The sequence below is a fragment of the Gekko japonicus genome, unplaced genomic scaffold, assembly GCF_001447785.1.
Source record: "Gekko japonicus isolate JY-2015 unplaced genomic scaffold, Gekko_japonicus_V1.1 scaffold3609, whole genome shotgun sequence".
Classification (NCBI taxonomy): domain Eukaryota; kingdom Metazoa; phylum Chordata; class Lepidosauria; order Squamata; family Gekkonidae; genus Gekko; species Gekko japonicus.
This window is the reverse complement of record NW_015173794.1, coordinates 81,513-93,536: the sequence shown is the minus strand read 5'-3', so window position 1 is coordinate 93,536 and position 12,024 is coordinate 81,513. Positions and strand designations below refer to the sequence as shown.

Here is a 12,024-nt window from a genome sequence, read left to right as displayed (position 1 = left end):
ATTTAGAAAAAACTGGAGATGCAAAAGATATTTTATTTAGTTTTGATAACTATAAAAAACAGAACCATTATATAAACTATAATGGAGGAGGAGTTGGAAAGTGAGAATAAATATAAATGTTACCTAGTGAAGTATAAGAAATATTAAATGGAAGATTAATTTTAGAAGTTAAGATGCGCAGGAGGTCGAAGCACTGTGGGAAGCCATATATATAGGGGAGAGAAAGGGGAGGGAGGAGGATGTAAGAGGGTTTAAAACATAAAGTATAAGGTTTTTTTAGTGCTGAACAGAAGTTGAATGTGAAAATGAAATATTGGTTGACTTGATGTTATATCCAAATAAAAATTGTTGTTAAAAAAAAAAAGTTACAATATATAAAATACATAAAAACAATTTAAGAATTCACTTCCATCCGGATGCAAGAGAGAGAGAGGAAAGAAAAAAAACCCACATTTTGCATAGCAGAGGCAAGTTTGTGAAACCACTGTGTGCCCCGCAAGCCACCTTATTTCCTGGGCAGACAAGCGCTCTTGAATAGAGAGCCCTGAGCCAACCTGTGCTGGGTGCGTTTTGCGCACTGGAGCCTTCTCAACGTTCCTCTAGGGGAACTTCCCACTTCGCTCGCTCAATGCATTCCAAAGCTTTTGTTTTCTGCAGTTTAATTTTTAAAAAAAAAAACTGGTTTAAAACGGGAGCAGGGGGGAAGAAAAAAATCTCTGAAGGGGGCACCCGGATTTGAACCAGGGACCTCTTGATCTGCAGTCAAATGCTCTACCACTGAGCTATACCCCCTCTTGCGAAAACGCTTCTCCGAGTGGTGCTTTCAGTGTAAGAAGCGAAGCGCCATCGACGGCCAGAAGGCCTCCCCGAACTGCAAAGGGAAGCGACGCCGCGGCGCATCTTGCTCGCTTTTTGCACCGGGGGACGAGAAAGGCGGCGTCTGCTCATGCCCAAGGGCGCGCGTGTCTTTAGGGTTCCATATATGGACCCATTCCAGATACCCCCATAAACCCCATTCGGGCCTCTTGTTTGGTTTCTGTTTTGCGGGTCATTTAAAGGAAGGAGCCAAAGTCCGAGTCCGGAGGGGGCCCCCTGGGAGACCGACCGAGTTTAATTCTGGGCAGCAGCTTTCGTGTGCATGCTGCTGCACATTTCTGATAGCTAAAGAAGTGTGCACGGACATGAACGCTGATACCCAGAATTAAACTCTGTTGGTCTCATAGGTGCCGCTGGACTCACATTCTGTTCTACCTGATCCTTTTTAACGAGAGACGCTGGGGACTGGACCCGAGACCTTCTGCAGGGCAAGCGGATGGTCTAACCACTGAGCCACACAGCCCCTCCCGGGTCCACTGTCTTCATTTGCTTTCCCATCCGCTCCAGAACTTGATAAACATTTTCAACGAGATGCAAAAATACTGGGAACACCACCGCAAGGACTGCTTTGCAGATGGCCAATTCGAACAAAGGGAACCACCGTGTACGAAACCCCAAAAGAAACAATTTGATACACCGTAAAGGATTTATATAGTGTATGATAGAATGCGACCTGTAGGCGGCGCTGTGGCGGCGCCCGCCCGGCTCCCCCGATCACGTGGCGCGGGAGGAGCGGAAGTAGAAACCGTCCCGGCAGCCTCTACGCCTCCCTTTTCCGCCCTCGGCGTCCAAGATGTCGAAGCGAGGTGAGTCCCGGGGAGGGAGGGGGCCCGCCTCCATCCGCCTCCATCCGCCTCGCCCGGCGAGGGTCGCGGCCGGGGGCCGGGTCGGGGGCCGCCTGGAGGCCTTGTCAGCCACTTGGGGTCCTCACTGAAGATAAAGTTAATGAATGGATTATTATTAAAGTCCCAACGACGGTTCTTAAGATATCCGTGTTGGTCTGAAGCAAGAGAACAAGGTTTGAGTCCAAAATAGGCACCTTTAAGACCACTAAAGTTTAATTCTGGGTCTAAGCTTTCCTCTCTGAAGAAGTGTGCATGCACACGAAACCTTATAGCTTATGCCCAGGATTAAACGTTGTTGGCCTTAAAAGGTGCCACTGGACTCAAACACGGGTCTTTAGCAGTGTTCCCTCTAAGCTGAGTTAGTGTGAGCTAGCTCACAGGTTTTTAGCCCCCAGCTCACAGATTTCTGTCTTCGCTCAGGAAGGATGGGGCTCCAGAGCAAACTACTTTATGCAGCAGCCAAATGGCTCGCTCACCACTTTAATGCCAGTAGCTCACAAAGTAGGATTTTTGCTCACAAGACTCCGCAGCTTAGAGGGGACGTCGCGCTCTGTCCCCGGTTGTGTTTGCACAAGCCAGTTTGAGAAAACCCACACAGCAGTCCTGTAGAGTCGGCGACCCGAAAACAATTTATGAATTAATGAAGGGAGAGTACCGCTTGGAGCAATGTTCCCTCTAATCTGTGGAGTCCGGTGAGCAAAAATTCTACTTAGTGAGTTCCTGGCATTGAAGTGGTGAGCGAGCAATTTGGCTACTGCATAAATTAGTTTGCTCTGGAGCCCTCCTTCCTGAGCCAGGACAAAAATGTGTGAGCCGGAGGTTAAAGAACTGTGAGCTAGCTCACACTAACTCAGCTTAGAGGGAACGCTGGTTTGGAGTCCCCCCCCCCTTTCTCCCCGGTTGGGACCGGCCTCGGCTTCGCTGTGGTCCTCTGCTAGTTGGGTTCTGATAAGGTCCAGATGCTGCAGAATCCTTAGACTCAGGTGGGGGTCCCCGTGTTGGTCTGGAGCCGCAGAACAAAGTCGGGAGTCCAGTGGGCCACCTTCCAGACGGACGAAGTTTCTATCCATGGTATCAGCATCTGTGGGCGCCCACACTTCCACCCGGCATCCAAAGAGGTGTCCGTGGACACACACGCTTATACCCGGAGCGAAACTTGGTTGGTTTTAAAAGTGCCACTGACTTTGCAGAATTCTTAGGCGCCCTTAATGGACAGTCTGTGCTTTCCTCTGAACCTTGTGGCCCGCAGGACGTGGCGGTTCGTCTGGTGCGAAATTCCGCATCTCGCTCGGTCTCCCCGTTGGAGCGGTGATCAACTGCGCAGATAACACAGGTATGTCTCGTTTGAGCAGAGTTGGGGCCCTAGTTACTAATGTTAGGCCTCCTCTGAGTTTTGGGAGGCTGATGGAGCTGCGTTTCGTTGTGTGGCGTAGCGGCACCCCGTGACCTGGATTCTCCGGGGCTCTCCGTGACGCTGATCCTGCTCAGAGACACGGGGGAAGGATTCTCTTGCCTTGCTGCCTTCTAGTTCTGATTCTGGTAGAAGGAACAGCTCTGATAAGTCCGTTCTGGCACCAACAGTAATACTCAAGGAACACACCGTGGCCCAGATCGGTGGGTTTCCCCTTCTGAAAAGCACTTGCTGGGTCTGGTTCCTCGTGGCCCAGGGAGATGTCGTGGAAGGGCAGAATAACAGGCACTGCTTTTGGGTGAGGTGGCAGCTTGTGCTGTTGAACCTCAATCGGTGGTGCTACAGGTGTCCTAAGAAGGAGGCTCTGGCACATTGAGGGCCAGTAACCTGGTGCATCCTTTCCTTCCTAGGGGCCAAGAATCTGTACATCATCTCTGTCAAAGGGATTAAGGGACGTCTGAACAGGCTACCAGCTGCTGGCGTGGGCGATATGGTGATGGCCACGGTCAAAAAAGGCAAGCCAGAACTCCGGAAAAAGGGTGAGTTGGCACAAGAAGCTGCATTTGTGGATTGGGAGCTCACTTCTGGTGTTGGCTGCTCTGAGAGGCTTGGGCTGGTTCAGGCACGGCGTCCAAACTAAGGTTTAGTGTTGTTTGAACAAGAGCCTTGGCAATGCCTGAGCTGTTGCTCCCACACCTCCCTGTTTTGTGATAAGTCCTAGTTTGTCATTATAGTCAAAGTGGCAAAATGTGGCTTCTGACTTGGCCTTGGAGAATCATGGGTTCAGTTTTACAAGTCTTTCATTTCCTGAAGAGGCAAACTCCCAGGAGCATAATCCAAAGCCACAGGTTGTGCAGCATTTTGCCCCACTGAGTTTTTAGCCTTTCTCAAAGAGCAGTTGGGGAACTTCAGGATTCTTTTCTAGCTCTTTCTGTATGCTCTTGAGTCTGCGAAGCAAGAGGGCTCACTTGAAGACTTAAGTCCTCAGCATGGTGTTCCTCTGTTATATGGAAAGTAAAATGTCTGTGCTGTTTGATACCGTTCAAATGTCAACTAAATGGCAAATCACAAACCTAATGTATGGTTTATTCTCTCACTTGCGTAATGCTGGATCTTGACATTTATGTATTCCCCACCTACTTTGATGTGTTTAGTAGTATATCATAGATTCAGTTTGTTGAGACTATGGTATGTTTGGATTATGTTCAGTTACCATTTTAAACTAAATTATTTCTAACGGGTGCTTAGTGGAACTGATTTTTTAATACAGAAGAATCCAAAAACTTTTCATATTTATTTTTCTAACCTGACTAAAGACTTTGAATCAAGTGCAGGGCCGGTTATTTCAGACCAGTCTGTGCCAACTGAGCGCCCCCAACTTCTAGGCCCTCTGCCATTCGCAAGGGCTGCCTGGGGCTTCTCCTGGGTACACCAGCCTTCAGTTTTATTTATTTATTTTATTCAATTTATTCCCCGCCCTCCCCGCAATGCAGGCTCAGGGCGGCTTACATGGAGGCAGCACCAGGGCTTCACAGAACTGTGTGGCTGATATTTATAAACAGTTCCCCATTTTAGAAGGGGCATCCTGTTTTGGCCTTTCCTCCTGGCCTTTCTTCCAAGCAGTACTTACTCGAGAGGGGTCAGGACCAATGCTCCCTCTAAGCCATGGTGTCTTGTGAGCAAGAATTCTACTTTGTGAGCTACAAGCATTAAAGTTGTGAGTGAGTGATTTGGCTACTGCGTAAATTCGTTTGCTCTGAAGCCATCCTCCCTGAGATAAGACAAAAATGTGTGAGCTGGAGGCTAAAAAACTGTGAGCTGGCTCACACTAACTCAGCTTAGAGGGAACACCGGTCAGGACTTGACCCTGGCACTGAGTGAGTGATTTTCTGCCACTGGCTTAGAACTAGGCAGGATTTCAAGTTTTCACAGAACTTCTTTTGGAATGCCAGTGGCAAAAATTCTCCACTTAACTTTTCTGCTGCGATGAAACATTCCTGGATTGCTCCTGGATTAGATTTTAGTAGAATTCTTGAAATTGGAGAGCCATTTCTAGTCCCTGTCTCCATTGATCCCTGTAGAAGTTGGTGCTTTTAAGTTTTGCTTATTATTCTTCGGTCATTGCGGATTCTGGATTTCTCTTTTCCTGCAGTTCATCCAGCTGTAGTGATCCGACAAAGGAAATCGTATAGGAGAAAAGACGGGGTGTTCTTGTATTTTGAAGACAACGCAGGAGTGATAGTCAACAACAAAGGGGAAATGAAAGGTATGGTTAAGGCTGTTGAGATGGCACTTTCTGGTGAAGTCTACCTTGAAAACGTTAAACTTGTGGTAGTGTCAACAAAAACGCCTTGGGAATTGTCGTTTTATGGGGCAATTCCTTGCCAGCCCTTAACAGTGGGTATTTGCAATCCTTTCTTCCAGGTTCTGCTATCACAGGCCCTGTCGCCAAGGAGTGTGCAGATCTGTGGCCGAGGATCGCCTCCAATGCTGGCAGCATTGCATGAAATCATTGTGTGGTCTTTGCAAAAATCCAATAAAAGTGGTTGTACCAGACCTGCAGGCTCATATGGTAATTCAGTCATCTTGTAACAAAGAAAAGTGGACTGGTGTAGAGTGGGATATTGGTTTGACAACAAGGGATGTAATTTGAAACATTGTCTGGAAAAACTTGCCAGAGAGCCCCAAGGTTTAAGAAGATTGGTGACTGTAGTTCTTTTAAAAATATATATATATATTTACACACACAAAGCAAATGCCAACAACAGAACTTAACAAAACAAAACCGTCTGCTATCCTCATATAAGAGATGATACCATCATGTTATGGTGATTTTCCAACCAAAGAAAACAAAACAAAGAAAATATATAAACCAATACAAGAAACATCATGAATAGATTAAAAGGAAGAAAGGGGAGTGAGGGGGGTGCTTCCATCGAAGTTGGCTGAGATTTTACATAATTTTCATTTATTCAATTTCTGAGAAATAGTATCCTGTAATTTAACTATTCAATGCCTTGCTCAGATTTTCAGGTAAGGGTCTCCATCCATTAAAGAAAATTCTTTGAGCTGTAGTCTGGGAATTCCATTAAATAAATTATAAAACTAGTCCAAATTATCTTAAAATCATCTCTTTTTTCCTCCCCCGAATTAATCTAATCTTATTTGTTAATTTTTCAGAACCTCTATATTCCTTCATTTAGTGAGTCACCTATCCGAGGATTTTAAGATACTGCCAACATTGAGCAATAAGCATCCTAGCTGTGACCAAAAGGAAGTTTATAAGTGTTTTTTGTTTACATTGCGAATTTTCATTGATAAATATGTTGAGCGGGGCTAGTTCAATAGTATTTGTTCCCAGGTTATTTTCGCAATCTCTGCAAATATTTCCAAAAATGTGCTGTAACTGGACAAAACCACCACATATGAATAAACGTCCCTAGTTCACCGCAACCTCTCCAGCAATTTTTACTGTCTGTTTACTGTCTCCTAACTGCAGTGCTTAGAGGTTAAGACACTGCGCTGCAGACTGGAAGGTCTGTCGCTCGGCAGTTCAAGACCCTAATGCCGCGTACAGAATTGGGGTCAGTGGAGAAATCCCTGGGTGTATAATACTCTTTTTCATTTCCTTTGTACCAAAATAGGGTCATGGAGGGTTAAAGGCAAGTTAATTGTGACTGTAGTTAAAGAGCTCTGTAGGGCAAAAGGGGTGTTGCCATTGCTCACTATTATGACTATTCCACTTTGGGATTTTATTTGGCTTCAGTTTTCCTCTACTGCATTGATGTTCAAGAAATTCTGCACAGTCTCCCCATCCACTACATCTGTTGTGGGGAGGGGGAGGGAAGGTGACTGTAAAACGCTCTGAGTGAAGGGTGGGGGTATAAATCCAATCTCTTATTTTACCCTTCTTCAAAATAAGGGTTGGGTCATCGCATTCTGTCTTCATCTCTGAAATTAGTTGCACTGGATTCATAAATAAAAGGCAAACTGAGTTTGTAATTCATAACAATGGTTCCAAAAAGCTCTACTTCATTCTCTGCCAATTGCACATTGTGTGGATTGTACCCTTGCATCAACATAATGGCATCTCTAATAGAGCCACTGTGTGGACTATCTTTTCTTCTGTTGCAGCTTCTAGTTCATCTTCCAGCAAAGCTGGCGTGGTGAATTGCTGAGCTGAGAGTGCATTGGTCTGTGTGCTTCCCGCATGTGGTGTTTATAAAAAAGTGGCACATTTATGTCTATTTTATGTACGTATTTTATCCCCCTTTGGTATCCTCTTGGTCAAGACTTCGGTCATATAGACCTGTAATAAATTGAATTGAATTGAAAAAAAAGTGGATAACCAAATACATAAGGGAGTCACGAGTGCCGCCAAGAATGGCAAAAAGAGGAGGAAGCAATTGGCTTTCTTAAAAGCACAGGAATATTTATAGGGCTCAGTGTCAGCTATGCTGCCATGGGGGTGGGGAGGTTATTCTGTGTCTTGTTAATTGCTGTTGCATTCCTTTCCCTTTCGCTCTCCCTTGGCTGTAAGGCTTATCTCTACAGATGTGCAGGAGGACGTTGTATAGTCTTGAGGTCTCTCACCTTCCGTGAGAGAATCCTGGTTCTCAGCTTTCACCACCTAACAGTGTCCTAACTCAGCCCGTGCGCGGGAGGGTACCTTATTGGCCCATGCCATGGGGGGGGGGGTGCATACGAATACCCTATATCCTATTTGGTTCTATTGATTGCCACCATTCCTAACAGTGCCTGTGTTACTGCATCTATAGCTTTGCAATAAAAGTATAACCGTTCCTGAATGCGTGTACTTCGTTGTGGGCTGTGGGTTCTGACATTCAGCCATGAATTCTGTATTCATCTTTCTTGTGTCCTGTGTTAGATTTTTTTTAAAGGCTGCCTGAGTGTCCTCAGTGGAGAGGGGAATGGAACCTATGTCTCCCAACCCCCGTGGATTTTGTTTGTTGCTCATGTGGCGGCAATGAGAAAGAACCTGAGGTTTGTTGTGGGTGTTTTTGCACACCTGAGATCTACTTAAGATACCGATATGCCACATCACTGTCATACATTCAAAGCAGAATAGGGTGAAAGGATTATTTTATCCCCTTTTAGCAAGATCTACCATGCCAATGTTTGGAAGGATCTGTCTGTCTGGATGACAAGAGACGGAATGCATCACCATCATCCCTTGGCCACGGGAGCCAGTGTCTTCTCTGATGGCATCACAGAGCCCGATTATGTAGTAAGGTGGTAATGATAGTTGCCAAGGAGACGCGGGGGGTGTGGGAGGAAGGCAGGTGTCACTGGGGTGGGTGAATCTCTCTTGTCTCTGCCCAACATGGCTTGTGTGACACGGCGATGCCTTCAGAGGCAGAAGGAGTTCATTCTGGACGGGGTGGCAGTGGACACCATTGGCAGCAGCTATAACAACATCCTCCCTAAACTCTGGTCGGCACTGCCTCCTTATAATGCTCAACTGGACATGCATTCTGCCAGCTACTTCTCATCCCCAATGGTCAAGTCAGTGTTGAGAAAAACAGACCAGGTAAGGGCATCGGGAGGCTGGGGTAGGAAAACCCCTTGGGCTGGATCACTGCAGAGATCTGCCGCTGGGATCTACCACTGAGTCCTTCTGGAGGCTTGGTGCAGGGGCCTCTGGCTGTCCTGCGGAAGGTCCCAGGTTCAACCCCCGCATATCACTTAAAAAGGGCCCAGGCAGGGGGTGATGTGAGACCTTGGAGAGCCACTCCGTGTAAGACATCTTTGTGTAGGTCTTCCTAATAAGCCACTTTCTGGTGGGTCAGCGTGTTAGTCTGTAGCAGGAGAATGAAATTTGAGTCCAGCATGCTCAAGTGGTTAAGACGCTGAACTGCAGGCTGTGGGAGGTCGGTAGTTCAGCAGTTCGAGACCCAAGTTGCCGCATGACGGAGTGAGCTCCCGTCTCTAGTTCCAGCTCCTGCCAACCGAGCAGTTCGAAAGCAAGACATTGCAAGTAGATAAATAGGGACCACTTCGGTGGGAAGGGAACAGCGTTCCGTGCGCCTTGGTGTTTAGTCATGCCGGCCACATGACCACGGAAATGTCTTTGGACAGCGCTGGCTCTTCGGCTTTGAAACGGAGATGAGCACCGCAACCCTAGAGTCTGATTCGACTGGCTTTCGAGCAGGGCTTAAAAGGCCAACAAAATTTCCCAGGGTATAAGCTTTTGTGAGTCAGAGCTCACGAAAGCTTGTATTATACACTGGAAAAAAAATCTGGTCCTTAAGGTGCTACCAGACTTAAATTTTGTTCACCTTTAAAACAATTATTCATCGAAGATTGTTACTGGCAGTCTAGGGACTGCCTTAGTTCCACCCAGCCTCAAACCATCCTAATGAACCTTTGTGGTTGGCAGTGATTGATGCTGCTTGAATTCTAGCTGGCATACAATAATCGATGAGCGACCGTGACAGTTCTTGACATCAGGTGCGCCCGACACCCTGCAAATTTAACTTACAAGAAGGAGTCTTCCAGGAGTTCCTGCCTTGCCCCTAGAAATCTGTTGGTATTTCAGGTCTTAGCCAAGCATACGAAGCGTTGCACACCCATGAACTAGAGAAGCGAAGCTCAGGAAAAAAAACAATGGGGGAAGGAAGTTTTTTTTCCCTGGGGGCTTTTCAATTTTTACAATGAAAAAAATGAATTTGGGGGGAGTACTGAAAAAAATCTATGAAATATTTTCTCCTTTAGAAAGACTGAAATGCTCTTAATGGCAAGGGGAGCATGCTGTAGACATGATACAGCTCTTAAATCCAAGGTGCATTTCTGCACCTAGAAGGATACCTGATCTTTAGGAGGGGAAGCGTGTAGCGTTTTTATTGCATCTCGGCAGTTGCATGTCTTCTGTTGTCCTGATGTGGTTGATCTTTTCAGTTCTCCCTCAAACCTCTGTGAAACATTTACCCACAGACTGGGTAAAAAAATACCTAATTGCACTACCTTGCAGAATGGAGAGAAAAAGATCAGGAGGAGGTGGGGCAAAAATTGCCCCAAAACCTCAGAGGAAAACAAACTTTAATTGAGAGCTTTGCTCCAACTAGATAGCAGAAATTAAGGTACGCTAAGACAGTGTAAGGTGCATCAGTTTGCAGTCTTTTTCTCATTTACTGGGTATTTGCAATTTTGTTCTTAGAAAACTAAGGAATTTATAACTTTTGAATACCATGAGTATGTCAAATACTGCAATATTATATGCTAAATAAATTATAAATGATGCATTTTATGTTGTTAAGGCCATAAAAGTAGTTTAGGTTCGATAGGATAGTATGTATTGCATATATTTCAATTTTTCTCAAAATAGGACAGTACGTATTACATATATTTCAATTTTCCCCAAAATTTCTGTTATTTTTCTTGGAAGGGAAAGGGGGAAAAAATTCTGCGGCTTCAAAATTGCCGTAAATTTTACATCTCTACCATGAGCATCTGCAAAAACGTTCTCCCTTGTCAAAGTGTGCGTGTGCAGTAACTATTTTTGTTGAAGTTTTTCAATAAAAACTTACAGAAGAATATCAAGTAAGGCATTTTTATTTTATTATTTTATTTTCTGCTCAAGACTAGATCAGGACAGACAGACAGAGATGGGAGAATTACTAATCTTTTCGTTAGTATCAAAAGTATATTCTTCTGCCAAAAATATCCTTGCTTCTAATTTTTCTGCTGCTTTTAAACTGCCTCGATAGCATCTAACCTGAAAAGTTATAATCCATTCAAAATAAAATCTACAGAAAATAAATTGAAAGGGGGAGGAATCTAGGATCGCCAGCATTTATTTCCTGCCTGGTTTAGAAAAAGTTTGGTCTCAGTGGCAAGCCTTTGACAGTCGTCACGATGCCAGTCAGACATCCCTGGAGCCTTCTTGGAGCAATGGTGAAGAGCTAGTGGGTACACTCACTGAAGGACTGAGCCCAGCTTTTAGGTGGGCAGGACCCGCGAATCCGTTCAGACAGCCACCCTAGAATGCATCATCTCATTTCTCTACCCGTCCCCCTGAATACGAGGCATCCCTGGCTCCTTAGAACGTTTTGGTCTTCACGGCTTGATAACCACAGCTGCCCTTTATGATCTCACAACAGACTGTCTGTTGCATCGCCTCTGTGATGCGAGAAAAGAGGGGAATTATGTATTCCACTAACAAATACTGAAGATGGGAACTGTCTAATGGAGTTCTGTATAGCACAGACCCTGATGCTGGGAAAGATGGAAGGTCAAAGAAGACGGGGACGGCAAAGGATGAGATGGTTAGGCAGTGTCATAGATGCAACGAACATGAAGTTGAGCCAACTTCAGAGGACGGCGGAAGATCGGAAGGCCTGGCGGGATCTGGTCCACGGGGTCGCGAAGAGTCGGACTCGACTGTGCAACAACAACAACAAATAGCACAGTGCTGTGGCTAAGTTTTGTTCTCTCCCCCCCCCTTTTTGGTGGTTACAGACCCGTGGAGGGACTTCCAGGGATGGCTGGATAGTGGATTATTTCCATATTTATGGGCCAGGCCAGAGGTACTTGAACAGGAGGAATTGGTCAGGAGCAGGTGAGGAGTGCTAGAGCCGTCCTTAACGACTGTGTCCTTTCCCATGGTGGCGCGGCTGCTCTCTTTAGATTTGTCCCCTTCTGTGCAGGTCACTCTCTACAACAAGTGGCTGGCCACCATTTGTACCTGTCCGACGCAAAGCCTATCAGAGGGTTCAACGGGCGCTATGGCTACCGTCGCAACACCCCCGATCTCCGTACCCGTTCCTCTTGCTTCGGAGAAGTCACCTGTCTCTCCCTCTACTGAACAGCACAAAATGCATTCCCCCACATCTTGCTCGGGCCAGGCCGAGAATTCGTCTTCTTGATTTTTCC

At 45.9% G+C, this 12,024-nt stretch overlaps 2 protein-coding genes and 1 non-coding gene across 3 annotated transcripts; 2 read left to right on the top strand and 1 right to left on the bottom strand.

The window, feature by feature from the left end:
• Nucleotides 1-720: 720 nt before the first annotated feature.
• On the bottom strand, nt 721-792 carry TRNAC-GCA. The gene has a single exon. It is a non-coding gene; the product is annotated as a tRNA-Cys (tRNA).
• Nucleotides 793-1,606: 814 nt separating this feature from the next.
• Nucleotides 1,607-6,585, top strand: RPL23 (ribosomal protein L23). Its single transcript, XM_015423560.1, has 6 exons — nt 1,607-1,682; nt 2,971-3,054; nt 3,543-3,671; nt 5,285-5,398; nt 5,557-5,704; nt 6,313-6,585. Exons 1-5 carry the CDS (start codon nt 1,670-1,672, stop codon nt 5,637-5,639), a joined length of 423 nt encoding a protein of 140 aa, XP_015279046.1. The 5' UTR covers nt 1,607-1,669; the 3' UTR covers nt 5,640-5,704; nt 6,313-6,585.
• Nucleotides 6,586-8,476: 1,891 nt separating this feature from the next.
• On the top strand, nt 8,477-11,985 carry LOC107120795 (chromosome unknown open reading frame, human C17orf98). The gene is made up of 3 exons (XM_015423562.1): nt 8,477-8,683; nt 11,611-11,710; nt 11,799-11,985. The coding sequence occupies exons 1-3, from the start codon at nt 8,477-8,479 to the stop codon at nt 11,954-11,956; spliced, it is 465 nt and encodes a 154-aa protein (XP_015279048.1). The 3' UTR covers nt 11,957-11,985.
• Nucleotides 11,986-12,024: the final 39 nt, after the last annotated feature.

What these genes read in the sequence shown, in the direction of transcription:
- RPL23 (XM_015423560.1), top strand. An exon ending in GCCAGAACTCCGGAAAAAGG is followed by an intron (nt 3,672 to 5,284) that starts GTGAGTTGGCAC and finishes CTTTTCCTGCAG; the next exon opens with TTCATCCAGCTGTAGTGATC. An exon ending in CAACAAAGGGGAAATGAAAG is followed by an intron (nt 5,399 to 5,556) that starts GTATGGTTAAGG and finishes CCTTTCTTCCAG; the next exon opens with GTTCTGCTATCACAGGCCCT.
- LOC107120795 (XM_015423562.1), top strand. Translation starts at nt 8,477, where the DNA reads ATGGCTTGTGTGACACGGCGATGCCTTCAGAGGCAGAAGGAGTTCATT. An exon ending in TGTTGAGAAAAACAGACCAG is followed by an intron (nt 8,684 to 11,610) that starts GTAAGGGCATCG and finishes TGGTGGTTACAG; the next exon opens with ACCCGTGGAGGGACTTCCAG. An exon ending in GAGGAATTGGTCAGGAGCAG is followed by an intron (nt 11,711 to 11,798) that starts GTGAGGAGTGCT and finishes CCTTCTGTGCAG; the next exon opens with GTCACTCTCTACAACAAGTG.